The sequence below is a fragment of the Dasypus novemcinctus genome, chromosome 12 (assembly GCF_030445035.2).
Source record: "Dasypus novemcinctus isolate mDasNov1 chromosome 12, mDasNov1.1.hap2, whole genome shotgun sequence".
Taxonomy (NCBI): Eukaryota; Metazoa; Chordata; class Mammalia; order Cingulata; family Dasypodidae; genus Dasypus; species Dasypus novemcinctus.
In genome coordinates, this window is record NC_080684.1 from 99,114,567 (window position 1) to 99,141,400 (window position 26,834).

Genomic DNA, 26,834 nt, shown 5'->3' on the forward strand with positions numbered 1-26,834 from the left:
ACGTGCAGGGCTCCTCGGGCCGGGCCACGGCTGGGGGAGGGGCGCCCCTTTCCCCAAACCGCAGCCCCGTCCGTCTCTCTCGTACTCTTATCCCACACCTCGAGCTCAGAGCCTTCATTTCTTCTCAAGCTGCTGCACAAGCCGCGGAGGCTGCTGGGGGTCCGCTGGCGGAGGGGGGGGAAGCACCATTGGCCGTCCGAATCAGGCATCGAGACAGACGGACGAGGGGAACAATATTATCACTCCATGGACCCCATGGGGGCGATACAGCAAATACCATATTAAATAACCCTGTAGGCCAAGCAGAGAGACGGGTCAGCGTCGGCCCAGGAGGCCCACCGTCCCGCAAGGGCCCCCGTGCCAGGCGCGGGGAGCTGGGGGTCGACCCGCGGGCCCCGATTCCAGCAGCAGGGAGGGCGGAGGGAGCTGAGAGTGGGCCGCCAGGACTCGGGGTTGAGGCCTCCCGTCCTCGTAGGGCATGCCAGGACGCGCTGGGCGGGGGACCCCCAAGCACCCCCCCCATCAGCTGATGAATGGGCGCAGGGGATCGAGCTTAGGGCCCAGCCGCTCCCCAGACCACCCCGCCGTCGCCTGCGCCACAGAACAGGAAGACGGGCGCCCCAGCGTCCCCGTGCGGCCCTCACCTGCCCACTCTCCCACAGCCGCCCCTAAGCTCCCAGGGTCTCCTTCAGCGCCTTCTTGTCATGCGTGTGCTTGAATTTCCGGTGCTTCCCCTTGGGGGGCCGGTGGACTCGCACCGTCCGGACGGTCACCCGAGTTTGCATCTTGGCTGCTCAAGAGAAAGGAAGGTCTCGTCAGCAGGCGGATGCCCACCGGGGTCCACCCCTCTCGACCAGAGTCTGTCACAGATCCCCCCCCCCAGTCCCCAGATCCTCCGGGGTTTCTGAGGCCAGACTTCCTGGGTTCAAACCCCAGCTCCCCTGTTTACCAGATGTGTGCATGTTGGGGGCAATTATTGAACCTCTGTGCCTCAGTTTCCCATCTGTGAAATGGGGATAATAAAACAGGGAGGAACAAATGACTGTAGGCGTATGAATTCTTTGCATGGCTCCTGGCACAGAGCAGGATAGATGAACCACGGCCTTGAACTGCAGGTCTTGGCCTCACTGAGAGGTGCGGTTTATTTCCTGCCTTTGAACCCGGGCTGGACTTGGACCTGCTTAGCCAATAGAAGGTGGCAGAGCAATGCTGTGCCCCTTCCAGGCCGTGGTGTACGAGGGCTTGGCAGCCACCACCTGTGAGCTCTGGGGGACCCGGGCTGCCGCACGAGCCTGGCCAGTGGCCTGGGGAAGCCACTGCAGTGGCCCCTGGGGGGAGGGCCCCTGCGTCTCAGGAGGAGGGAAAGCAGCTCGGCTGTCTGCCAAGCCTCCAGCGGAATCCAGCCGCAGCCTCCCCCAACCAGCACCACAAGAGAGGCCAATGGACGCACTTGGCCGAGCCCCACAGCCCCCAGGACTCGAGACGGCCATCCGCTCAGGGTACGTGGTCGGCAAGTGGCAGCTCGGAGGTGCACTTTTTTCATATTTCCTGGGCTGGACCCCAATTGGGGTTTCCTCCCACTCATCTCTCAGTGCCCCCCAGTCCCGCAACGGGGGTGGGTGGGTACTGGACTTTGGGTCCGGACCCCTCTCCCCACCGCGGAGTCTGGTCATGGTGAGAAGCAGTACAGGGGTTCCTTGAGAGCTCGGGCCGTGGACAGAGCACCTGGGTTCCAATCTTGGGCCTCCCACTTCTCAGCTGCGTTCGAGGTTAAGTTGTTAAAATCTCTTAATTTCCCTTGAAATCCCTCAACATGCACCTCTTTAAAGAAGAGGCGCAGCAGCCCAGTGCTCACAAGTTAGGAGGTGACACCTGGGGACAGCCTGAAGCCCTCAGCCAGCTCTTCCCACGGGCCCAGGGCTGCTCTAAATGGGTTGATCCTCACAGCAGGCGCCACATCCACCTTTTACAGATAAGGAAACTGAGGCAGAGAGGCTGGGATTTGAATCCAGTTCCCATTTTCAACCGCTCCCCTGGAAATTATGGATCCAGCGAGCCTCGGTCAAGGTGAGCTCTGAACAGTTTTCTCCTGGGCACCGCGGTAGGACCCCTGGCGGTAAAAGCTTCTCTGCCAGGCCCAGGCCTTGGGCCCTCTCCCCAGCCCACCGGCTCTCGGGGGCTGACCCCTGACCTCACAGACACAAGCTCCCTTCTCTGCCAACGGGCTGGTTCCCTAGCAGTTCAGGGACTCGGGGAGCAGGGCCTTAGACCGCCCTTTGGCCCAGGGAGAGGCCACGCAGGGCCCTGACCGTCAGCGGGAAGCTGGGCTGGACAGAGCAGAGAGGACCCGGGAGGTCCCACTGACCGCATCCCTGGGCCGCAGCGGGGACGGCAGCCCTGAGTCCCACCGGGCCGTGCCCCTGGCCCCTCTGCGGCGGCAGCCCCGTTAGTGACGCTGCAGAGCTGGGCTGCAAGGTCGTTTCTCTGGTCTATTCTAGCTCTAAGATTTAAAAATCTTTAAAAAATAAAAAATACTAGTAATAAGGCAGGAGAGAGTCAAGAGACCCCTGTCCTGGGTGAGGGAATTGCTGAGGATAAAACCTGAGGACAGCAGGCGTCCAGCCACACCTCTGCCTGGGACTGGCTGTGCAGCCTTGGGCAAGATGCGCAGCCTCTCTGGGCCTCAGATACCTCCTCTGTAAAATGACAGAAGCAGTTGGCAAGACCATCTGATAGGTCTCTTCCAACTCTAAGTCTAACTACGGGGAGTGTAACAATAAAAAAAAATAGTTTTTAAATGAAAAGAAAAAAAAAAACTATGGGGAGTAGGTGTAGCTCAGTGGTTGAGCACCTGCTTCTCACGTACGAGGTCCTGGGTTCAATCCCCAGTGCCTCCTAAAAACAAAAACAAAACAAAACAAAAAGCCCATATCTAACTATACCCCTGGGACTGTGAGTTCATGAAATCTAAGGACAGTGACAGAACTCCAATTCCATTCATCCATCTGACGCGTGAACCCATCTGTCCTGTTCCTGCCGTGCAGCTGCCCCGGCTTTCCTCGGACACTTCCGTTGCCAGCTCTTCTGTCAATGGGGTTAAACTCTCTCACCAGGAGCTTTTCCCCATTGGTCCTAGTTCCACAAGGAATGAGTTTGATTTCTCATCCCCAGGACACGTTTTTGCCTATCTCAAGACCTTGTGCATGGGAGAAGGGGGGATTTGGTAGCAAGGCTGGAGTGGGGACTGCCTGGATGGGGTGGTCAGGGCAGACTTCTCGGAGGAGGTGATGTCCAAGTTGAGACTCAGATGAAAAGCTGGCAGAAGTGGGTTCCAGACAGAAGGCAGGGCATGTGCAAAGGCCCTGGGTTTTCAAAGCTTGTCTGGCCACTCGAGGCCAGCCTGGCTGGAGTGGCAGAAGCGAGGGGGACTGGTCGGTGACCGGGCCAGTAGGCCAGCCAGGGGCGACGTGACTGTGTGGGGCCCGCAGGCGTGGGAGGAACCTGGACTGTGCTTAGGAAGATGGGAAGCCTCAGAGGAGTTTCACCAGGGGAGCGTGGGGACCGAGTTCCACTTTGTGAGAGCCGGCGCCCCCCGCCCCCCGGCTGCCCCAGAAGGGACCTGCGCCCTGAGCACTTGCACGTCCTGCCCCGGGAGGGCCGCTACCTCGCTGGTCCTGGGGGCTCCCCGGGCTCCGGGTCAGCGGCAGGGCCGCCGCCGCCGGCTCGCACTTGCACTGCAGGTGGTCCTCCAAGGTCACCGTGACCTTCTTGACCGTCGCCTTCTTCCTCACAAACTCGATCTTCCGCACCTGGAGGGCAGAACCACCGAGAGGCCTCTGCAGGGCACGCGAGGGGACGCGAGAAGCCCCAAGGTCCCCCACGTCGACCTTTCCTCGAAAGCCCGAGCGCAGGCGGCACGCGGGGCCATCCCGGACAACAGCAGGCCCTGCCCTCTGCCCTCCCTGTGCTTTTCCAGCAAAACAAGCCCTCCCGGTCCAACCCCCCGCTCCGCCGCAGCCGCCCTCGCGCCCCGGCCCGGGAGAAAGGCATTTCCGGGTTGCAAGTAGAGCCTGCCGTGTCCTCCTTCCCGCAGCGCCAGCCAAGGTCAGGGGCTGCGCGGAGGCGGGGGAGGGTGTCTGGAGGGACGCGTGGGCAGCCGCGGTCCAGGAGGGAGGCCGGGAGGGTGAGGCCGGCTGTCAGGTATCCATCCAGAGGAGTTGGCAAGGGGGGAAGAGAGATTCCGTGATTGGGGGGGGCACCTGTCCTCTCGGGCTCGGCCCGGCCCGGCCCCGGCGGCTGGGGTGTGGGGAGAAAAGGTCACGGAGGCCCGCGTGGCCATCAGGCAGAGCACCTGCCAGAGGCGGCCTCACCCACCGCGGCCGAGCCCTAGGGGGCCGCGCACCGGCCCGGCAGCTCGGGGCCCCTCCTGAGTGGGTGCGAGGACGAGGCTGGCCCATGGGGGCGGAAACCTTCCCACGGGAATCCTGAGGCAGCCCGGGCTTCTGTGGCCCCCCCTGCCCAGCGCGAGACCAGGGGCTCCCCGGGGCGGCCTCTACCTGCTCATCTTTTCATCAAAGGGTATCCCCAGTCCCTCGGGGAAAGATGGGGATGCAGCCTTCCAGCTGTTTGCTAGGACACCTCCCTATCCTCCTGCAGGATCTCTATCCCTGCGCCCTCATTAAAGATACAACTTGCCAGAGGGAGACGAGCAGGTGGCCGGCACCTGAGCCTTTCTCTTTGATGAAAGGGGAGAAAACTGAGTCTAAGTAGGGAAGAGCTTTGGGGGAAGCTGTCTAGAACATTCGAAGTGCCAAATAAACGTGTGTAGACATAGCTCCCTCACAGGACCCTGGGCTTTGACCCCCAGGATGGAGGACGCAGCATCTGTCCGTGGCTTTCGGTTCCAGCAGCCATGGGTGGCCTTACAGGGCGCAGGGTCAGCCCGGCACACCTGTCCAGGGATTGGCTTTCCCAACAGCGGCCCTCTCTGGACAGAGCCCAGGAGCCTGCCCGAGGGCCGCAAGACCCCCGCGGAAGCCTGCCCGCGAGTCACGTGCCCTGCCCGCAGCGGCCGCGGGGCCTGCGTACCTGGACGTGCCGCAGCTGCACCTGCCGAGGGCGGCACTGTGTGTGGCGCTTGGGGCAGCAGCCGGAGCAGCGCTCGACCTCCACGCAGGGCGGCCACACCAGGAAGTTGGCGTTGGTGCGGTCTATGAGGCGCCGGGAGATCTCAAACACCTCCGTGCGTGTCTTGCACTCGGCAAGCATGGCTGGCTCGGCGACGGTCGGGGGATCTGGGGGAGGGGAGGGCCGGTCAGCAGGGCGAGGCCTGCCCAGAGCCCCCCACCTGGCAGAAGACGGAAGCCCAGGGGGTCGCCTTGGGACCGCCCGTCCTCCTACATGGGGCCCATTTCCTTCTCCAGGAGAAAGGGCTCCAGTCCTGGTTCGCTCTTAGCACCTGCAGGACTTGGTCTACTGACTGCTCTCAGCCTCAGTTTCCCTGTCTGCAGAACAGGGATGATGCATACACACAAGAATAGCTGTCAGGATCAAGTGAGATGACGCAGAGCCCCGGCGTGCGGTGAAATCTCAATAAATGCCAGTTGCTTTCTGCTAACCCAAGGCCACTTTATTCTGTGACGCCAGGCACATAAGGGTTTGCCTTACACATGCCCCAGCCACAGGATTAGCTTAAAAACACTCTGGCATCGCTGTCTTACACGGTGACTTATTCTTACATTGTTGCATCTCTCTTATTCATTCATTCATTTCTGTCGCATCTTTCAAAGCCTCAGTTTCCTCATCTGTTAAGTGGCAGAACAAGAGCGCCCACCCTTCTGGTGTGTGCGGCTCCGTGGAGCCACGCGCCCAAGGCCTCGCTGGCTCGGCCAGTGCTGGCGCGTCTGCTGCCCAAACGCACAGAGCAAGGGGTGGAACTCAGGCTGCCCCACGCCGACCTGCAGCCCCGTCCGCCCACCCCACTGTCTGCAGAGCTTTGGGGGCTGCAGCTGCGAGGGGCGGAGGAGCTCAGGTGGGACCCAGGGATCCGGCTTCCCCTGCTGGTCTCCCTGCAGCGGGGCAGGAGGCCAGTCCCCAGTTCTGTGCTGCGCTCTTAGGCCCGCGCAGAAGCACGCAGCCACCAGGGACGGCCCTGGGTGCGGGTGAGCAGCGCTGGCTTGACTGCACCTGGGGCCGCCTGCCTGGCTGTGCGGCTGCTGCTTTGTCCTCTCCGGGCCCCAGTCTCCAGCTCTGTAAAATGGGGTTAATACCGCCTATCGCCAGGGTCGACGTAAGGAACAAACGAGTGTGAAAGCACTCAGTGGGAAAGCAGAGCACGTGTGCGAGGGGCGGGCAGGGGACGCAATTCCCCAACTCGGGGAGCAGAAGGGTGGGTAGAGGCTTAGCCCCACTCCATCCTCGGGCGTGGGGCAAGGGGCTTCCAGGTGACCAGCAGGCCAGCCTCTGAGCCCCTGGGCAGGCTGCATGCCCCAGCAATCCTTCCTTGCTCCCAGCCTTTGGGGGGCCTCCATTTCAACCCCAGTCTCACCCAGGCTCCTTCTCCCGCGGGATAAGCTCTCCAGCTCGCCTCCAGAATGGGACTGGGTCAAATTCAGGTCCAACTCTGCGCCATCTTCATCTGCAAAAGAAGGCACAGTCAGAAGTGACAACACTGACCGCGGGGCCAGGGCTCCCTCCCCAGACGGGAAGATGAGAAGGCACCTCTTGCACCCTAACTGGCATCCGTTCCCGGAAGCAAGTCCACCCTTCTATGCCCTTGTACACCCAAGGGCCCTGGCTCTGAGGAGGGGGCCCTCTCGTCAAACCCCAGGACAACTACGGAGGGTGGGGGATAGGGGGTGAGTGCATCTGGGGCCTCAAGCACCCTCTGGGCTCTTCAGCCACAGTTTTGGCCAGAACCCATGTCAATGGAGTTAAAAATAACCCTTCCCCTTTGCTACTGTAAGAGAACCCTCCCGGCCTCCAGGGCGGGGCAGGGACCCAGAGGCTCAAGGCCAGTTTCCAGTGCCCCCTCCACCCAGCTTTCCCATAGGAAGTGCTGAATGGAGAAATTCCCAGAATTCCCAGGGGGGCCAACATGCCCTGGCCACAGCCCCTCTGGAGCCCCGGACAATGGCCCTGCTGGGAGAAAGAGGGAGGGAAGGGATTGGCTGATGGGGGAGAAGTGGGGTGGGGAGCTGGGGGCCTGCCCTGGAGGTACCCTGCCCACCCTGCCCCTCCTGGATCCCACTTTATCTCCACGCTTTTCACCACATGCATCTGTCTCCTTCCCGTAACCTTCCACCCGAGTCCTACCCAGGCTGCCCATTTATTCCTAAGGTTACAAACTAGAGCCCCCGTCTCCGGCCTGGGCGGCTCTCCGTCTTGCTCAGCCCTCCTTGGAGACATGGCCCCCGAGCTGACCGCTGCCAGGTGAGTGGCTGGCGGGAGGAACTGGAGTTCCAGGAGCAGCATCTCCCAGCCAGCAAGCCAACCAGGGGTGCTGGGGACCCCCCAGCGTCCCCCCGGGCCCTCGTGACTCAGGCTCCCTGCCCAGCCTTCCGGCCCCCTAAACACAAAGGCTCCTGCCCGTCCCAGGGGGTCCTCCCGACTGATGCGTTTCCTTCTAGCCTAGCTGCTCCCACGTCTGTCTGTCCATCCCCCTCGCTCCCTTCCTTTCTCCCTGCCGTCTCTGGAATGTCCCTGGTGGGGAGGAGATGAGGAAAAGATGTGCTTTGTGGAAAGGTTAAGTTGATTAGGAAAAAATAGCCACTGGTTGCCTCGAAACAGGCCCGCTATTGAGATCCCGACCCCCACCCGGGGAGCAGAGGGCTGCTGGGGGGTGGGAGTGGGGGCCCTGGAAAGAAACCACAGAAGGGCTAAATTTGGAAGTCGCCCCATTGTGAGGCCAGGGCCCCGCCGGCTGGGCACGGGGTGGGGGGTGTGTAGGAGACTTGGGTGGGGCCTGGGGAACAATAGGTGGGCCCGGCTGGGACCCCTCCCGCCTGCCTCGCTGTCCCTCAGCTCAGACGGTTTGAAAGGGCCCGGGAATGCTTTAGAGGGGAGAGGAGACAAAGGCAGGAAGCGCTGTTCCCCGGTAGATAGCGTCTGGGCAAGGATTACAAAGCGACACAGAGACAAAACCCCAGAGGGAAGGGAGCTGGGGGTGCGCTGGGGGGCGCTGACCAGGGCTCCAGGGAACAGGCCAGAGGTTAGAAGAGAATGGAATTTGCTCTGAAGACAGCGTTTATAAATACATTCCCAGCCCGGCCCGCCAGCCCCGCCACGTGTGCGCCGCCGAGCACGTGCCCCTCGCCGGGCCTGCTCTCGGGCACGGGCACGGCTGCCCGCCGGGCGGGCCAGGTGTCCCCGGGAGACCTGGGAGGGCGCTGGCTCCGCGGGCCCCGCCCGCCACGGCTGGTTCACACCTGGATGCACACCCGGCAGGTGTCCCGGGCACCGCCTCCCCGGCACTCCACCCTCTGTACCCAGCCACAGCCACATCTGGGTGTCTCTCCCACTGCGCCCCAGCCCGTCCACCTACTCGGCCCCGCCCTGGACAGGTGGGACCTGGGCCCGTGGCTCTCTGTATGTCCGGGAGGAGGGGACGGCCCTGCCCTGCCCCCCTGACTCCCAGGGGCTCGGCACGGGCCCAGGATTCCATTTACCTGCGGAGGCTCCCTGCAGCAGGCGCTGGAGGTCTTCAAAGGAGCGGATCGAGCGCTCACTCAGCATCTCGTAGAGCTCCTCGGGAATGGGGTCCCCCTGCGGGCCAGACACGCGGGCCAAGTGAGCTGGGAGGGGGGTCTCTCCTCACGCTCACCTCCACGCCTGTCCCCCCGGGGTCCCATAGGGCCCCTCGGCCCCAGGTGAATGGCCAGGCGGGCTCCAGGCCTGTCATCCAGCAGCACAAAACCTTGGCGCCTTCAGAACCCACCGCAGCCTCGGAGGCCACACTCCCCACCCCCAGGTAGGGATCCCAGCCGGCTAGATTTTGTCTGCCACACCCATCAGACTACAGGTTCCCAGAAACCTCCTGCTTCTCGCTCCTCTCCTGACAGCTAAAGACAGCCAGGAGATCCCAAGGAAGCTCCTATTACACCTCTTTCACAGAAGAGAAACCAAGCTCGGATGGGAGACGGCACCGGCCAGAGGTGCGACCACCAGAGATTACCAGGGGAAGCTGGATTCAAACCCGAGTCTTTCTGGCGGCAGAGCTGGGCCCCCTGAGTGCACCAGGGCTTAATAAATGTTTGCAGAGTCAGATGCTCTCAAGAGGCCGCATATATGAGCGGTATCTATTCAGTCTCTCGCATGAAAGAGCGAGAAGGGAGTCCTCAGGCAGCCTGGACGGGAACCTGTGCCCATCCCGGCCCTATTTTTAAAGCCCCTCTGGCTTACGACCAAAAACACTTGAAACTTAATAGGAGCTAGAACACGCTCCACGTGGAGCCCAGCTTCCTCCAGGGAAACCGCAGGGCCTGCTGCGACCAGAGGCCTCATGGGAAGGTCACTGCCACAGCCCCCACGAGCCTGGAGACCCCCAGGGCCTGATGCCGGAGGTCTCGAGAGAGCAGTGAGGGCAGGTGAGGGGCAAAGAAGCACCACCTGGACAACCAGCCGCCGAGGGGCAAGGAAAAGGCGACCCGTCCTCACACGTGTGTGAGCACACACACACACACGCACTTTTGCACACACGTGTGCGTCCTGCAGGACGGTGCCCTAGGGTGCGAGAGTCCCGGACGAGGCACCAGGAGACTCGGCTCACTCACAGTGGAGCCTTCAGGTGAACTCCTTTGTGCCTCAGTTTCCCCGTGATTAAGAAGGGAGGAATGTCCGCCCCCCCTTGGCTGGATTGTGAGAGGTTTAGCCCAGGCTGCCTGCGGGAAGGGGGCGCTGCTCTCCCCCTGCCTGATGCCGGGAGGGGAGGCCCCAGGGGAGCGGTAAGTGGGCTCGCCCCGAAAGTTCTGTTTCCTCTGCACCTATCACGGCGTCTGTGGACCCCCCTCCGGGGGTTCAGCCATGTCCAGCTCTGGCCACCCACGTCAGCCTTGCAGCTAGGAGACCGGGGTGGGCGTGGGCACGGCTGCTTTTAAAGCCAGTCCCTTGAGACGCGCGTCCACTCCTTCCACGGAGCCTGTAACCCCACCCAGTGTCTTAGGGTTGTTGGGGGGCACGAAAGGAAAGGTTGGGTTGGCGGCTAGCAGCAGGCTTGGCTGGGAGTTGGGGGGCTTTCAGTACCACGGTGGCAGCGCGGCTAGACAGGTGCCCACCTGTGGCATGGGGGGTTGTCCTCGGTTTAGCTAGCCCCCTCTCCTCCCATCTTCAAGTGAGTTCGTCCCTCCAACAGCAGGGGCGAGGCCACCTCGCACGTTCTCCAGAGGTGCCCACGGTCCACAGCCCATGGGCGGAAGGCTGGCGCTGGTCTCCGGGTAGGATCCAGGAGGCCAAACCCCAAAGTGCTGGGCCTCGCGCTGCCGCCAACCGCCGTGGGCCCGCAGGCTGGCCGCTTGCCTTCTGGGCCTGGCTCACATCTGGGGATGAGGGGCTGCAGGACACTCGATGCCATCTAATTCCTGCTAGGGGCGGCCGAGGAAAGCGGAGGGCAGGGTGCCCGGCCTGACCTCCCTGCTCCCTCGTGGAAGAGGCGAAAGGGACACTTGTAATGATTTGCTGAACACCCGGGAGGGGCCAGGCTGAGCACCAGTGGACCCTCAGTGCCTGTGCCAAAAGCCCTGTGTCTACTGGGGATTCAGGTGGCAGCACGGATAGACACCCACTGGGCCTCGGGGTGCCCCAGACCCTGGAAACAAATCCAGGCCCTGCAAGGCCAGGAGGGGAAGGGTCTGGGATAGAGACTGGGGGTGTGTGGGAGAAGCACACAGTAGGTACTCAACCCATCGATCAAATGCATGAGAGTCTCCTCCACGACGAGGTCTAGCTGGAATCTTCTCCGCCACCCCATAAGCAAACTGCCTCTACTTTAAGGAGGGGGCCATTCCTGCACAGGCTTCTGGGAATTTGGCCTCTGGATGCCCGGAATTCACGACCAGCCTTGAAGTTGCAAATGACACCACAGCCGTGGATCTCCCTGACTAGGAGATGGCCAAGCTGGGTCCCTCCCAGGCTCCAGCATGCCCACCCTGCTCCAGCCCACCTCGGGGCCTCTCAGCCTCCCCCTTCCTTCCTTTGGGAGGCCGCCGGCCCCCAGGCACCATTTTTGGCGCACCCTGGCTCTTTAACCCTGCAGCACGTCGGGGGCCGGGGGCATGTTCTCAACCCAGGGCAATTTGGTCCCCAGGTAACAATGGCAATGACTGGAGACATTTTTAATGGCCACAACTAGGCAGCTGCTACTGGCATCAACGGGAGGGGGTGGGGAGAGGGACGGGGGCAGGGATGCTGTTAAACATCCTACAGGGCACAGGGCAGCCCCCCAACCAAGGGTGCTCCAGCCCCAAATGTCAAGCGTGCCGAGCTTGAGAAACCCTGGAGCGGAGGAAAGAGCAAAGGTTTCTTCAGGCGCCCGCTTTGTCGCTGACCATCACGTGGTCTCGCGTAGGTCTTTGAACAGCCCCACACCTCCGCTTTCGCGATCATTAATGGGGCTAACGCCACCTCCCTGACAGCAGCCTGAGAACAATGACTCTTTCCTGAGCTGTCACTGCCATCACCATTCATTCACGGAGGGCAGCAGCACACGCACGTGCCCAGGGCCAGCAGTGCTGGACGTCTCTGAGGATGACAATGGGTGGGTGGAGAGCCCCCCGCCCTCGGTGAGAGGGCACGACTTCGTGCTGTCCCCTGTACTGGGGCTCAGAAAATGGCATGCTAGCCCCACCCTGACATGGCCTGGGGGCCAGGGGCCGGAAGGACCCTCTGGGGCCGGGAGGGTGGCAGGTGGGAGGGGAGAGTCAGAGGTGGGAAGGTGAGAAGCCAGGGGCTCCATTTTCCTGGGCACAGGTTCGGGCAGCCTCCGCAGGTGAGTGGCTGCCCTTCTTCCTCAAGGCCCTGTTTCCACCCCACAAGAGATGGGGAAAAGAGGCGTGGCACCCCCGAGAAGCTGCCCCAGATCCCAGGCCCAGGGTTCCCGGCAGGGCGAGGGTGTGGTGAGCAGGCAGCTGGGGCAAAGCCGCTGGGCCAAGGCAAACAGCCTCCTCCCCACCCCAGCCCCAGCGCCAGCTGCAGCAGGCAGGAGGGGCGCCGCGCAGGCAGGTGAATTCCCTGTTCCCCGCCAGGCTGGCAGATCAAAGGGGCTCGGCTCCCCCCGCCACCTGGGCCCAGCACACACAGATACGCGCGCCACACCCACGCGGGAGAGACAGGCTCGGCCAGGCAACCAGGGGCGTTGTCTGTGGCTGGCACAGAGAGAAGCTGACAAGGCCTCCCAGCGCCCGCCTGCCCGGGAGTCTCGGGCCTTATTTACGCCGGATGCCAAAGCCCATCTCTTGGAAGGAGCTCCCTCCTGCGGGCCACAGGAGCCACTTAGAACCAGCCTTTTCCACCTAGCCCCTCCCTTCCTTAGTGCTCCCGGGACCCTCCCCCTTATAAGGTTAGCCCAGCTCCCCACTCCCCACCGGGCCTCTAAGAGAGGAGCCAGTCAGGCAACGTACTGCCCACTGGAACCACAGCCCCCCAACCCAACCCCAGCACTGGGCAGGGCCCAGGAATCTGCATTTTTCAAAAGGTCAGGTAATTCTCTGCTTTTGGGGAACTCCAAACTCAAGTTTTTCAAAGGTGGGAAAGAGGCCCAGCAGGGCAAAGAGATTTGCTAACGATGCACAGCCCTGCTGCCCTCTCGTTTTCGTCCTACTCCCTTCTTCCAGTTTCTTTGTCTCGGTTCTGTCCGGTCCTGGCGATCCTCATCCCCAGAGAGAGATAAGGACAGGCCTGTGGAGGCCATGGTCACAAGGCACCGAGCAAGGGCCACACAGGCTCTGGGCCTCCCTGCCCCCCAGGATCCTCTCCACAAATACTGATTGATTATCTAGCACACACTGGGCACTGGTCTAAGACGGAGACTCAGGGGTGACTCCTCGGATGGCATTTACATTCCAGGACAGTGCAGAAAAGGAACTAGCAAATAAGCCAGAAAATGAAAATGGTCCCACGGAAGGGGCAGCTCAATGTGGGGAGGGGGAGATAAGGAAAAGACAGGCTTCCCCTCAGTGTCTCCCCACCCCCGCCTCCACCCCCAATTGTTCCTAGCTCTTGCACCAGTCTCCAAATTCTGATCTTCCAGGCCTTCGGAGCCAGGGTTCCAGCAAGTCCTTCTGCCACTAGCTCAGGCTACCAGCAGGCCACCAACAGGCCAGGGGAAAGCTGGGTGGCTGAGGCTGTGGCCGCCTTCCCTCCTTCCCGGCAGAAGGGTGCTGAGGCCGCAGCCATCACATGACTGCAGGAGCCACCCTCCCGGAAGCCGGCTCAGCTGACGGAGATGGGGCCCTCGCCGGCCTCGGCCCACCCTCGACCCCGGCTCGGAGCCACCCACCCCACCTGCCCTGCCACCTGGGCCTCCTCCTGAGGCTGGCCCCAACAGGCCCAGGGAGATGGGCAGCCCAAGGCCACCTCCCCCAGCAAGCCCTCCCTGGGTCTCCTGCCCTGTCCGTTTGGGTGTCCTTCCTGAGGGCGGGCCTGGTTCCCTCAGCTGCCAAGGACCACACACCATGGTGGGTTCCTGTGGGCCAGGTGGTCAGGGACCCTGGGATTCAGGTGAGGAGAAAGGCCCTCCTCCTCCTGCCATCACCTCCTCCCCACCCCCACCCCCCTTATCCACTTGTGAGAAAGGAGGAGGAGGTATTGGATGAAGGTGGAAATGATAAGGGGAGGCCTGCGAAACCTCACGCAGCTGTCACGCTGCCTCTCCAGAGCGGGCCGGGATCAGCGAAGACAACAAAATAACGGGGACAAATAGGAAAGCCAAGGGGGGAGCCCAAGGAAGCCCCCAAGCCCTTCTCGGCCTGCTGGGTCACTCCAATCTTGGAGGTTCAAACAAGGGCTCATTTGAAGGGAGAAATAGCTCTCCACCTCCGCCCCTCCCAGCCGCATCAACACCATTTTGGACCACATTGGAGTGGTTGCAAAAAAAGCAATCCCACAGGGTAAGCATTTGCAAGGCTGCCACCCTACAATGAGGACGGCAGAGCTGGGACCTGATGGGAGAACCCCCTTTCCCCTCCCTCACAGGGCCCCAGGAAGGAAATGGGGCCGCTACGGAGGTGGTGAGTTTCCAGGGCCCACGCGGGGTGGGGGGCCCACCTGTTACGCGGGGGCGGGCACCTGGGCTGGGTGTGCACGGGCTGTGTACGTGCGTGGGTGTGCGCGCACGTGTGCTCAGGCTGCGCGTGCAGAGACCGTGCGTGCGTTCGTGTGCGGTGCGCGCGCGTGTGCCCCGCGTGTGCACGGGCGTGGCGGCAGCGGGCGCGCGACCGGGCCGCGGGAGTGCGTGCCCGCCGCTCTGCGCGCCCGCCCGCCGGCCGGAGCGCAGCCTTGCCTCCGGCCAGGAGTGTGTATGCGTGGGGTGAGTGAGCGAGTCCGGGGCCCGGGCGGGGTGGGCGGCGGAGAGCAGGGCGGGGGCGCCCGCCGTTCCCAGGACGCCCTGGCACCGGGCCCGGCACCCAGGCCCCGCGGCGACGCGGCAGCTGGGGCCGGCCGGCACCCCCTCCTCAACAGCTGGCCGCGGCCGGGGGGCTGCAGGCGAGGAGGGGGGCATCGGGAGGAGCCCGCCGCCCGGCCAGGCCGAGCCCCGCGCCTTCCCTTCTGGGTGCGGGGCCGCGGGGGACGGCCGCGGAAGGGCGGGGCCCCGGGGCGGGCAGCCCGCGGCCCTCGAGGAGCCCCGAGAACAAAAGGAGACGGCGACGGCTGCTCCGTGGTCAAAACAACCTGCGCTGGCTGCGGCCCAAGGCCCGGCGCGGCCCCGGGGCCTTAACCCCTTCGCCGCCGCCGCCTCCTTCGTGCGCCTCGGCGGAGGCCGAGAGGGGCTGCCCGGCCCCGGGGCGGGCCAGGAGCGAGCCCCCGGGCGCGGGTCCGCGGAGGCGGGACGCGAGCCGGGCACGCGGCGCTGCCCGCGCCCGCGCCTCCGCTCCACCTCGCGCCTCCTGCCGGCCCCGCCCCCTTTCCCACCTGGATTCCGGGTAGACTTGCCAACTCACTGCTAGGGACCTGGGGAGGGGGGGGCGGGGGACCCGACCTGACTGCCCCCGTGGACGTTCTCATACTCACCTCCCCCGCCGCCAGGCTTTGGCCCGCACGCGCTCGGCACCCTGCCTGCGGGGGAGAGCGGTACTTCCCCTCGCAGGGCGCGAGCGCAGGTATGGCGGGGCCTCTGGCGCACACCGCCACGGGGGCTGGATTCCGTAAAAGCCCCCACTCCTACCTCTGGCACCCCCGGGTCCGAAGCCTGGCTCTCTCGGTGGTCTCTCGACCCCCGTGCCTACGACCTGAGCTGCTCCTGGCCGGTTCTCTGGGGCCGGACATGCCCTGCTCGGGCCCAGGGGCACCCACCCCAACCCGGAGCTGGAGCGGGATTCGAACCGCCGCCGAAGGTCGGCGAGGCCTCCACGGGTGGGCGCGCTGGCATCTCCCGGGCGAGCCGGGTCCCAAGCAGACCCAAAGCCCGGGCTGGAGCTGAAGTGGGCTCAGGGGGACGCGCTGCACCCCCTCTTCCCAGACCGGGAAGGTGCTTATTCTCGGGTTCCAGAGGGATAGGGGGCAGGGCCACGCACAGCCTCCTCAGACACCCGCCCCAGGGATCTAGGATCGCCCGCGGGCAAGGAAGCCACCGCAGCCCCCTCCCCGAAGAGCCTGGCGCCCCCAGGGCCTCACGTCCCAGCCCTCGGTGGGCACCCAGCCCCGGGCGCACAAGCTGCCAGGATCCAAAGTTCACTGCAGGGAAGAGGGGGCGGCCGGGGGTGGGGGCGACGAAGCAGGCCAGCCAGCCTCCGCCGCCGTCGCAACTCACCTCGGCGCTGACCAGGCGCAGGTAGCAGCAGAGAGACAGGAAGAGCGCCCAGCAGCGATTCATGCCGACTCCGGGCCCGGCCCCGCGGGGCCCGGGAGCGTGGACCGAGCGCGCCGCCCCCGCGGCCAGGGCGGGGGGCGGGGGCAGGGGAGGGGGGTGGGCTCCGCGCGGGTCCGCGGCGATCAGGCGCTCAGGCCGCTGCAGCCGCCGCCGCGGCTCACCCGCATGGCTCCCAGGTGCCGCCGCCCCCGGCCCGGGCTCCGTCGTTGGGGGGCTGGGTTGGGCCTGGGCGCAGGACTGAGGTCCGAGGCTGCTACCTGGGCGGATCCCGAGCCTGAGCGAGCATCCACGGCCGGGGGGCTGCGTCGCGAACCAGCCGAGGCGTCTAGCCGTGTGGGGGCGCCCAGGGGACTCCAACCTCCAAGAGGAATAGGAACGCAGCGGCCGATGGCTCGTCTTCACTCGCCGACTAAAGGCGTTTTCCTGTGCCTGCCGGCTAGGATTTTTGCAACATTTTCTGGAAAGGTCCCCCGAACCGGAAAGCGCAGGGGTGGGCACCTCAAAGCCCGAGTCTCCCCAAAAAACTTTTTCCAAAGTTGGCTTTGCAGCGGCGGCCTGAGCACCCGGGCTGGGAGAGGTGCAAACTCCCGCCCCGGCCGGGTGGGGGGGCCGGAGCGTGTGCGCCCTGGCGCAGGGCCCGGGCGGCGGGCACGGCTGCTTCACGCGCGCGACGTGCGCGCGGCGCGCTCGGCCGGTCCCGGCGGACAGGTGGACGCGGCGCGCGGGTCCGTCGGTCCGTCTGCCCGCGCTCGGCGCTGGGAGTCCTCCGCCGACTGGGAGCTGCGGCTGTTTTGGCTTTCTCTTTGCAACGAGGCTGGAGGGTGGGCTTTTTTTCACCCCTTTTTGCGCGTGTGTGTACGCGTGTGTGCGCAAAATATCTCTAGCTCGGGAATGAAAGATGGGCGCTGGCGGCCGGAGGGGATCCCAGGGGGAGGCCGCGGCGAGAGAGAGCAGGCGGGCTGCTCCGGGCGGCAGGAGAAGTTGCCACCCTTTCAGCTGTTCCGGCCTTTATAAAGGAGAAGGGAGCGTACAGAGGTGGGTGGAGACAGCCTTTCCTCGGCTGGCCAGGAGTCAGCGCCAGGAGGGAGGGGAGGGAGGGCGCTGCTGAGCAGGGCCTGGGGCCAGGGCGCAGCGCGCAGGGGTCTGCGGGGAGACCCCCAGCCCTTCTGTCCGAAATCTGACCTTGGGAAGGAAGAGCTGGGAGTGACCAATCACCCCGCCCCAGAGCACGGTCACAATGGACTGGGTGCCTCACAATGGACTGGGTGCATCGTGGGTGGGGGTGTCTCCAGGGCCCCGCCTGCAGGTGGAGACCCTCACCTCCAGCCTTGCAGCTCCAGGACCACAGACGTGTGTACCCAGCACAGGCATGGTGGCCAAGGACTTGGGCTCCACAGCCCTACAGCTTGGGTTCAAATCCTGTTCCGGTGCTAAGTAGCTGGGTCTCCTTGGGCCAGTCACTGCCGTTCTGTGAGTCTCCATCTGGCCTCCGACGGGGCAGGGTTGCTGTGAGCGTTAAAGGCGGGAAGGGGCAAGAAGCACCCAGCCCCAGGCCAAGCACAAGGTGACTCGCCAGCCGCACAGGCAGGGCTGTGAAGCTGCTCCCTCCTCCTGCAGCTCCTCCTCGCTGGTTGCCTGGCACTTGCCAGGCGCTGCCGGCATTGGCTGAATTTGAATTTGTTGAACTGCAAAGTCACACAAACCCCCACAGCTCTGCAGCATCCTTTCGGGGCGCCATCATGATCCTCCAGTCACCCTGATGTTTACTCCCTCCCTCAGCCCCCGGGCTTGAGGCCCAGGGACCCTCACGCCCACCCAGCTTTCACACAGTCAACGCCTTCCGCCCCCAGCTGCGGGAGCTGCTGTGTCCCTGCTTTCAGCAGTCGCACTGTCACAGTCACAGAGTCACATGCACACCCGCTCAGCACACCACGGGACCGCAGGCTCACGGTGTCACCTGGCCTCCTGGCTTCAGGGCACCCTTATCTCGTCCCCTTTGTAGCCCAGCACATCCCTTTGGGGTGTCAGCCCCCTCCTCGCTCACAAGCAACCGTCAGGACTGAGCTGATCACACCCGCCATCTCTTCATAAACCACCTTCTGGAAGACCAAGGAGAGAGGACTTCACAGGTAGCCTTTCTAAGACCGCCCTGGGCACCCACTGTCTTCCCTTCCTCACCTGGGCAGTCTGGGGGCAGGTTTCCTTGGTTCAAATCCTGGCACTGCCCCTTACTGGCTGAGTGTCTCTGGAAAGGTTATTTATGCCTCAGTTTCCTCCTCGGTAACTTGAAGGGAGGGAGGCATTTCAAAGAGACCCAGGAAAACTTTTGGGGTGATTGATGGGAGTGTTGGTTGTCTTGATTGTAGGGGTGGGTTCACAGGTGTATACACGTGTGCAGTTTATTGCACCTCCAATGCAGCCGTAAACACTTGGCCCTCCTCCTGGAGTGGTCTCAGGGCTGAGATGAGACAGTCCACGCGGAAGCACCTAGTAGGGTGCCTGGCACGTGAAACAGATCGGCCTTCAGGACAACTTTGGAGCATTCGCCAGTGGGCACGGACTGTCCCCGGGATGGGGACAGCAGCAGCAAACCAGGCCTAATGTTAATTCAGAAGAGTAACCCAGGCTCCCTGCCCTGAGGTCCTCGCCATCCAGAAGGACAGACGGAAGCCTAAACATAAACTAGGACACAGGGACAAGGGTGTGATGGTGAGAGACTCCCCAAACATGAGGTTTTAGATCTTGGAGATTTAAAAAAACATTCTGTTCCACATGATGGCTGGATGACCTTGACCTTCTGTGACCTTACCTGTAATTGGGATGATACTGGCTACCATGATTATAGGTCCTAATTGTCTCCGTGAAGCCTCTGGATGATGCACTTATCTTACAGCTGGTGACACTGAAGCACGGAGGTTAAGCAGCTTGCCCAAGGTCACACAGCCAGTCAGTGGCAGAGCCCAAGCCATCCAGCTGCTATGCTTCTACCTCCAGGCTCCGCTGCTTCCTGGCAGATGCTGGTGATGATGACGACAATGACGACACTGACACTTCTTACCCAAGGCTTTTGTGAGCATCAAACACACCGACAGATGGAGAAGAGCTTTTACAAGTGGAAGGTGCCATCCCAACGTGCAGGAGTGCAGAGGAGAGAGCACGCAGCTCGGCCACAGCTCGGGGGGATGGACAGAGAAGGCTATCGGAGCAGCAGTGCTGGGCACCTACTGTTTGCAGACCCTGTGTGAATCACTGGGCAGTAGAACAGGAAGGAGACCCAGTCCTGGTGCTCAGGACTGGGCCTGGGGCTCCTGGCCTCTGGGACAAACACAGGTCATTATAATCTAGACATCTGTGCAAGGGTCAGAAGTGGCAGGACAAAGGCCAGGAGAGGCAACAGGAGCCCCTGGGATCTGGCCCTTGAATGCCTTGCTAAGGAGAGCCCTTTTCCCGCATCTTCTCCTTGCAGGTGCCCTTCCAAGGAGTGGATCTTTCTACACAAGCAGCTCTTGGAAGAAAATCACCTCCTCTTCCTCCTGCGAGGCTTGGCTTAGCCAGCACCTCCTCCAGGAAGCCTCCCAGGCTGCAGCAGGGGTTTGGGCTGGGTTCTGACACCATGTATCCCATGGTGCTGGCACTGTCTGTTGATACGTTGGTATCTAGCACCAGACTGAGCTCCTGGTGAGCAAGAGCCTTGTCCCAGCACCCAGTGGCATACAGTAGTTGCTCAATAAGTGCTGAAGGAAGGGGTAAATGAGTCCACATCCTGCCACTTTCTCCCTCTGAATGCTGGCCTGTTGATATGAAGAGGCCAGACCCTGCCTGAGGGCTCTGGACTCGGAAGCACAGGGCACCTGAGGGGCATACCTCTCCCAGCCTCAAGATGAAGAATCTTGAGGTGTCAGAGCTGGAAAGGCTGGTGCCCATCTTTGGCATTGGGGCCGCTGAGGTATCAGGTTTTCCAGTGGGGCTTGGGGCCGGTTATGCACCCCCATAACTGTCCCCGCCTCCTGCCTGCCAACAGGTCTGAGCCAAGAAGACAAGCCGTGGCCCTTGACCAGGCACTCGGCAGGGCCTGCCAGGGCTGGGCTCTTGAGACCATGAGCTGAGAGCAGCCCATGCCCTCCGCCATCGAAAGCATCTTCCTCACCTAGGAATGGGGCCCTGGGGCCCTGGCTGGGGCAAGGGGCAAGGAGGACCTGGGTTCCATCCCGGGGTGGGGCACTTGGACCCAGAAGGCCAGAAGGGTGGGCCTGGCGCATGGGTCCCCTTGCTTTGCCGAAGGGGCACAGGCCGCCACCCTGGCAGACAGGGTGGGGCTCCAATTAGGGACCACCCAAGGTCATGCCACAAGTAGGCCCAGGCTCCACCCCCAGGCCCTTCGCTGTCCCCCGCCCCTCCTGCCCCTCTGCCAGCCTGCAGCTCTCGTCCTCACTGTCTCCTAGAGGAGGAGGTATTGTCATCTTGGATGTCCGTTTTTCAGATGAAAAAACTGAGATTCAGAGAAGACAAAGGACTAGACTTCCCGTCAGAGGCCACCACTCTCTACCTCTTGGACCTTGAGCAAGGTTTTTGAACCTTTCTGAGCCTCAGTTCCCTCATCAGTAAAGTGGGGGTAACCACGGTACCTACCTCATGGGGTTTGATGGGTTAATACAGCCAAAATGTTGAAAGTAGTGCTTGGTGGCCCAGAGTGTGCACCCCACCGATGCCGGTTTCGCCCCAAGCTGCCCTCCCCCATCGGAACCCCAGAGCCAGGGCTAGGGCCGGGCCACGTCTGGGAAGAGCTGCAGGCACTTCACGGGGGGGCAGGGGGATGTCCTTCACATAGAGCCCCCAGCCCTTCTGTCTGAGATGCCCACCTGGTGAGGCTCCGGCCACTGCAGCCGTGAGAACCAGGGAGGCAGAAGAGCCCCCCGGGAGGGCGGGCGGACAGGCCGCGCCCAGGCCTGGGCGAGCCCCCAGCCCTGCCTCCGCGGCCTTGGCGCTCACGTCCTGTACACAAAGGCCAGGGAAGCTCAGGGCTTCCCGGGGCTGGGCATTTTTAGCTCCTCCAGGCTCCCGACGAGGAAGAGGATGTTTGGACGGGGCAGCTCTGGCCTACCTGCTCTGGCCACAGGCTGGAAGTGGGGCTCAGCCCTCCCGGGGTGAGGGCAGCAGGGCTGGAGACTCCCCCTCCCCGGGTCTGGCCCTGGGCCTCCCCCCACCTCTCCCCCAAAGAAGACGCATCCTCACCGCACCCTTCGCCGCCCGGAGCATCCTGACGCCCTCACAGCCCTGGGCTAAGCGCAGGGGTGTGGGCAGCTCAAGCGGGTGCTCCGGAAGTCAGTGCCATTGAACAGGGGTAGCCTCCCTCTCCCCTTCCGGTCAGGTAGGGGCCTTCTCCTGGGACGGGGAGGGGGCAGGCTCAAGGGCCTACTAGCTTCCCCGATCTCCCAGCAAGGAAGCGGTGGCACCAGGATTCCAACCCAGCGCTGTGCTGTGGCCATCCACACTTTCTTCATTTCCCTGGGTGGCCTGGACCAGAACGGCCCAGGCTTTCTCACGTCATCATGCGCACGAAGATGACGTGGGCTGGACGGAGGAGCCTGTGCAGGGCTGGAGCCCTTGGCCCACATTCCAGACCCCAGAAGCCATTCGCTGCCCACCAGCTGGAGAGCAGTGTGCTGGAAAATGGGTTAGCCAGCCCTTTCCAAAGCACAGGTCCTTTCCGGCCCTGTTCCCAGTAATGGGAGGTGGGAGGGAGAGAGCAGCAGGCAAGTAGCTGGGAGCCACTCTTGGTGGGAGCCTGGCTGGGGCAGCATGCAGAGCTTTCCAGAAGAAAATAATTTATAACTGCAGGAAACACGAAAGGCCTATCAAAAGCATGGGAAGCCAGCGTGCAGTGTAAAAGCCACTGATGTTTTCATCAACGCTCATCACGGCAGATGCTCACGGGGCTCACCATGGGCCAAGCAGCCAACTTCGCGTCCCTTAGGTGTATTAACTCATTGAGCCTCATAAACCGCACACAAGAGGGAAGCTCTTATCACCCCCGTTATACCCACGGGGAAGCCAAGATCTGGAGCAGCCTGCCCAAGGTCAGGGGTGAGTGAGGGCAGAGCTGGGACTTGACCCAGGCAGCCAGGTGCCAGTGTCAGGGCCTGGTCCTCTACACCCACCTGCCAGGCCAGGTAGAAGGCGGAAACACACCCACCTGCCCTGGGCCCCGACCCCCACCCCCAGACGTTGGCCAAGCCCCACCCCCATCAGAGGGCACTTGGGGGTGTTTGGTGGTCGCTGGCTCAAGTTCGCTCGACCTGGTGATGCCCCACTGCCCCCCGAGCTGGAGAAATGGAAAGGCAGCTAGGCGGCATGGCTGCTGCCGGTCTCAGCTGGCCCTGGGCCTCCTCTCCTCGTCTTACCACCCCCAGGCCCATCACCCCACCCCCTCCGTTTGGAAGCCTCCCCTTCCGGAGAAGGTTTGGCCCCTGCGCCGGTTCCCCATGAGCGTACTACTGGGCAGTTCATTCAGAGGATCAGAGACTTCAAGTGACTTGCCCAAGGCCCCACAGTGAGTCAGGGATGGAAATGTAGCTCTGCCAACTGCAGGGCACCCCTGCCCTCCTCTGCTAGGGAAAGACCCCAGGGCAGGAAATGCAGACGGAGGGGGGGGCAGGGAGAAGGGGCCTGGGTGAGGCTGGGGCTCACTCAGCGTCGGCTTATTTTGACCCCAAATCCACCTGGATTTGTGCTGTCCCCTCTCCCTCCCCCAGGGTGTCCTCCATGCTGCTCTCCCACCAGCCCAGGTGAGACCCACTTCCTTTCCTGCCTGTCTGCTCACTGGGGAGTTGGGCTGAGTTCCCAAAAGTAGCCAGCTCCCCCTTCCCACTGCTACCTGGAAGCTTCTACCTCCTGCAGTGTCCCTCAGCCCCCTCTGGAGGTGTGAGCTTCTCGAGGCCAGAGACCCCGAGCCCTGGATGAAGGGCTCCAGCTCTGGTGGTGAGTTCTGCAGTTTTAAAACTCCATCATGGAGAGCAGGTGTAGCTCAGTGGTTGAGCACCTGCTTCACACGTACAAGGCTCCGGTTCAATCCTCGGTACCTCCTAAAAAAGAAAAAGACTCCATCATGCCCCTTCCTGGCTGTGTGTCCTTGAGCAGGGCACGTACCTCTCTGGGCCTTGATTTCCTCACTTGCAAACAAGATAAGCATGCTCTCCTTAGAGGGGTGTTTGGAGGAGCAGCCATGAGAAGGGACGGAAAGGGGCCAGCCCAGGACCTGGCTCAGCACCCAGGGGCAGCTGTTGGCTTTCTGTCATAGTCTGTGCTCTACGTGCGCTTCATAGAGTGTGGTCCATGGGCCAGCAGCTGGGGCTTTTAGAGAAGCACCATCCCAGGCTGGCCTCAGCCCCTGAATCAGAGCCTGCTCCTAGGAAGAGCGCCACCTTTTTCCGCGCAAACCCTGCTCTTCCACTAAATCCCAAAGCGACAAACACGAAAGGAAAGAGGAGAGGGGCCAAGTCTGTTTTCTAGGCCAAAAAGAAAGCATGGAGTTGCACCTTTGGTCACACACGTACAAGCCTACGAGAAAGGTGAGAATGCAGACGGCGAGGGGATGGGCTGCTCAAGAAGCAACGCCGGGGAAGCGGCTGTGGCTCAATCCACTGGGCTCCCATCTGCCATATGGGAGGTCCTGGGTTCACATCCCGGGGCTGCCTTGTGGAGGCAGGTTCGCCCACACACCACAGAATGCCGCCCGGCCCCCAAGCACCACGGAGGGCCAACTCCGCAAGAGACGCAACAAAAAGGGAGACAAAAGCAGCAGAAGAGGGAAGCGGACTTGGCCCAGTGGTTAGGGCGTCCGTCTACCACATGGGAGGTCCGTGGTTCAAACCCCAGGCCTCCTTGACCCGTGTGGAGCTGGCCCATGCGCAGTGCTGATGCGCGCAAGGAGCGCCCTGCCACGCAGGGGTGTCCCCCGCGTAGGGAGCCCCACGCGCAAGGAGTGCGCCCCGTAAGGAGAGCCGCCCAGCGCAAAAGAAAGTGCAGCCTGCCCAGGAATGGCGCACACACAGAGACCTGACTCAAGATGACGCAACAAAAAGAAACAGATTCCCGGTGCCACTGATAAGGATAGAAGCGGTCACAGAAGAACACATAGTGAATGGACACAGAGAGCAGACAACTTGGGACGGGGGGCCGGGGAAGGGGAGAGAAATTTTTTTAAAAATCTTTAAAAAGACTAAAAAACATAGAAGAGTTCACAGCGAATGGACACAGAGAGCAGACAACAAGCAAGCCACAAGGGGGGGTGGGGAATAAATTAAAAAATACAGACACAGAAGAACGCACAGCAAATGGACACAGAGAGCAGACAGCACGCACAAAGCTGCCAGGGGGAGGGGTGTGGATAAAAATAAATAAATAAATAAAGCGACGCCCCACGAATGTGGCTGCGGCAAAACGGGAGAGCGCGCGGGTTAGCCAACAAGCCGCTGGGGCTGCGAACAAACAAGCTAAGGGCAAGATTCTTGCCAAGAGAACCGCTGTACGAATTGAGCATCTTAAGCGCTCTGAGAGCTGAGACAGCGTCCTGAAATGCCGGAAGGAAAACCATCCGAAAAAGAAGGCAGCCCCAGAGAAAGGCACCCGGGACCCCTGCAGCACAGCCTGCCCCGCCCAGAGAAGCGCGCTGTGCCAGGCAGGAGGAAAGGGACCTAGCTGCCGGAGCCTGGGCTCTGTGAGTTCCTGGCATAATAGGTGTTAACAGAAAATAAAAGACTTCTGGATTGTAAAAAATTTAAAGGAGATAGAAGATGATCCCCAGTTCCCTGTGTCCACGGGACAGTTTGAGAAGCACTGGTCTAAAGGACGGGTCAGAAATGGGCCAGCGTCAGCCATTTCCTATGGCCGGGCTGCCTCTGAACTGCCCGACCATCCAGGGAGAGCAAATCTTGTCCCATCGCACAGATGAGCAAACTGAGGCCTGAAGGTCACATGGTCAGGAAGTGACTGAGCTAAGCCTCCTAGTGTGGCTGTCCCTGGCGGGCCCAGGGCTGTGCGGGAGGCACTGTGAGCCAGCTCTGGCCTTGAAACTCCCTCATCTGCAGATTGGGGAGCCCCTAATCTATTTGATTGTGGGGAGTATGTGCCCTGCACAGGACCCTGGGGCTGTCCTTCCGGAGACTCAGGCGTGACGCTGCTGGCTCACCTCTAGGAGCCCCTGCCCGTGGAGGGCTCCCAGGCTAAGGCAGGCAGGCGGGAGACAGACAGACCGAGACAACTGTACAAACAGCCAGCGAGGGCGGCGGTTGTATAAGCAAACAGAGCAGCCCTGCGCGGTGACTAATCATCGCACCAGCAGCCGCCACGGTTGTGGGCACAATGCTCGCTGGGTGCTGATGGTGCCCCGGGGCTGCCAGGCAGGACCCTGCTGAGGCCACTGAGCTGCCATGCGTGGTCCCAGGCGGGAGCCGGAGGCCGAGGGGGACTGGCCCTCCCTCCTCCCCTCCCTCTCCTCCTCCTGCTCTGTCTCCCTCGCCTCTGGGGACTCCGATGGGACCTCCTCTGTCGTCCTCAGATGAGAACAGCCCAGAGTTCACACCCAACCTCCAGCGTAGCCGAGTGACCCTGGGTGAGTCCCTGCCTTCTGGGCCCCGGTGGGAAGGAACCTTCCACGCCTGGTGATGGGGCAATCTAGCAAACGGACATCCGTGCTTAGCATGTAGTGAGTGCTCATCCAGCAGTCGCTGTGGTTACGATTCTGCGCTGGGCTTGCAGGGCCAGTTCACAGCCGCTGAGACCGAAGCGGAGTGGGGATGCCCATTCCCTATGACAGATGGGGAAACTGAGGCTCAGCACAGGAGAGTGACTTGTCTAAAGGCCCCTCGGCTGGTTAGAGGGGGAGCTGGATTAGAACTGAAGTCACAGGACTCCCAGGTCAGTGCTCAAGGGGAGGGAACAGGGGGTAAGTCAGGAAGGCGGATGGCGCCCGCCCGGCCCGGTGCCATCTGTTTCTCACGGGGGACCTGGTGGGGGTGCGTGGGGCTGAGTGTCCTCCACGTTCGGAGAGCCTTCTCTAGTAAGGAGCTATCGAAATGATCTTTGTGATGCAGACGTGAGTGGGGACGTCGGGCCCGCTGGTCTGTGAGTGCGCAGGGACTAGCCAGCCAGGGAGGAAGCAAAGCCCCGGGCAGCGGGCAAGGGCCCGACGGGAGACCCCAGGCAGCAGCCCCTGCGGGGTGGCGGCTGACTCCACCCCTCATCCCCTTGTCCATCCCCCACCGCCCCCAGCTACTTCCTGTTTTGATGGAAGGAAAAAATTTCAGCTTTTCCCTTCTTTATTTTTCCAGACGGGTGACTCGCTGGGGAAAGGAATTCCCCCCTCCCCAAGCCATCATCATACCTATGTATCGATGCCATAGATCCAGGCCCATCCTGTTGTGCGGGTTATTTTTGGGTGCTTCACGGGGGTGGTACCCAGGGGATGTGGGGGGAGGGGCTCAGCCGCCTTCTTGCAGGCCCCTTCCCCGTGGGCTCCTCCCCGCCCCCACCCCGTCCTCCCTGCCCGGGCCCTGGGAGGAGGGAAGGAAGCCTGCTGAGCCGGAGTATAAATAGCCAGGTGGTTACTCAGCTCCTGAGAACATGATAACATGAGTCATGATGTGAAATCAAGAGGAGCAGGGCAGCCTCGGGCAGGGCGGCCCGGCCACCGGGACAGGGGACCCGGTTCCTGGAGACCCTCGCGAGGCGGGGGCCCAGGAGACAGGCCCAGCTGCCGCCTCCGTCCCCAGGCTCCCCAGGCCATCTCCTGGCTCAGACTCAGTTCCCGCACCTGGAG

General features: G+C 62.5%; 1 protein-coding gene and 1 long non-coding RNA gene across 3 annotated transcripts; one reads left to right on the forward strand and one right to left on the reverse strand.

The window, feature by feature from the left end:
- Nucleotides 1–220: 220 nt before the first annotated feature.
- PDGFB (platelet derived growth factor subunit B) lies at nucleotides 221–17,024 on the reverse strand. The gene is made up of 7 exons (XM_004447841.5): nucleotides 15,959–17,024; nucleotides 8,667–8,763; nucleotides 6,548–6,637; nucleotides 5,089–5,294; nucleotides 3,665–3,809; nucleotides 645–790; nucleotides 221–291 (listed from the first exon to the last, which is right to left on the reverse strand). The coding sequence occupies exons 1-6, from the start codon at nucleotides 16,019–16,021 to the stop codon at nucleotides 669–671; spliced, it is 723 nt and encodes a 240-aa protein (XP_004447898.1). The 5' UTR covers nucleotides 16,022–17,024; the 3' UTR covers nucleotides 221–291; nucleotides 645–668.
- Nucleotides 14,392–24,793, forward strand: LOC139440181 (uncharacterized). Of its 2 annotated transcripts, XR_011650322.1 has the most exons (4): nucleotides 14,417–14,518; nucleotides 18,021–18,147; nucleotides 18,912–19,087; nucleotides 19,485–24,102. It is a non-coding gene; the product is annotated as an uncharacterized lncRNA (long non-coding RNA). The 2 variants fall into 2 exon arrangements; XR_011650323.1 differs by lacking the exon at nucleotides 18,912–19,087 and having other exon boundaries at nucleotides 14,392–14,518; nucleotides 19,485–24,793.
- Nucleotides 24,794–26,834: the final 2,041 nt, after the last annotated feature.

Bases quoted from the DNA above. Each gene is read 5' to 3' on its own strand.
- PDGFB (XM_004447841.5), bottom strand. From the start codon at position 16,021: ATGAATCGCTGCTGGGCGCTCTTCCTGTCTCTCTGCTGCTACCTGCGC. The intron at 6,638-8,666 runs GTAAATGGAATC...CTTCTTTTGCAG, and splicing joins GCTGCAGGGAGCCTCCGCAG to ATGAAGATGGCGCAGAGTTG. The intron at 791-3,664 runs GTAGCGGCCCTC...TCTCTTGAGCAG, and splicing joins GAGCCCCCAGGACCAGCGAG to CCAAGATGCAAACTCGGGTG.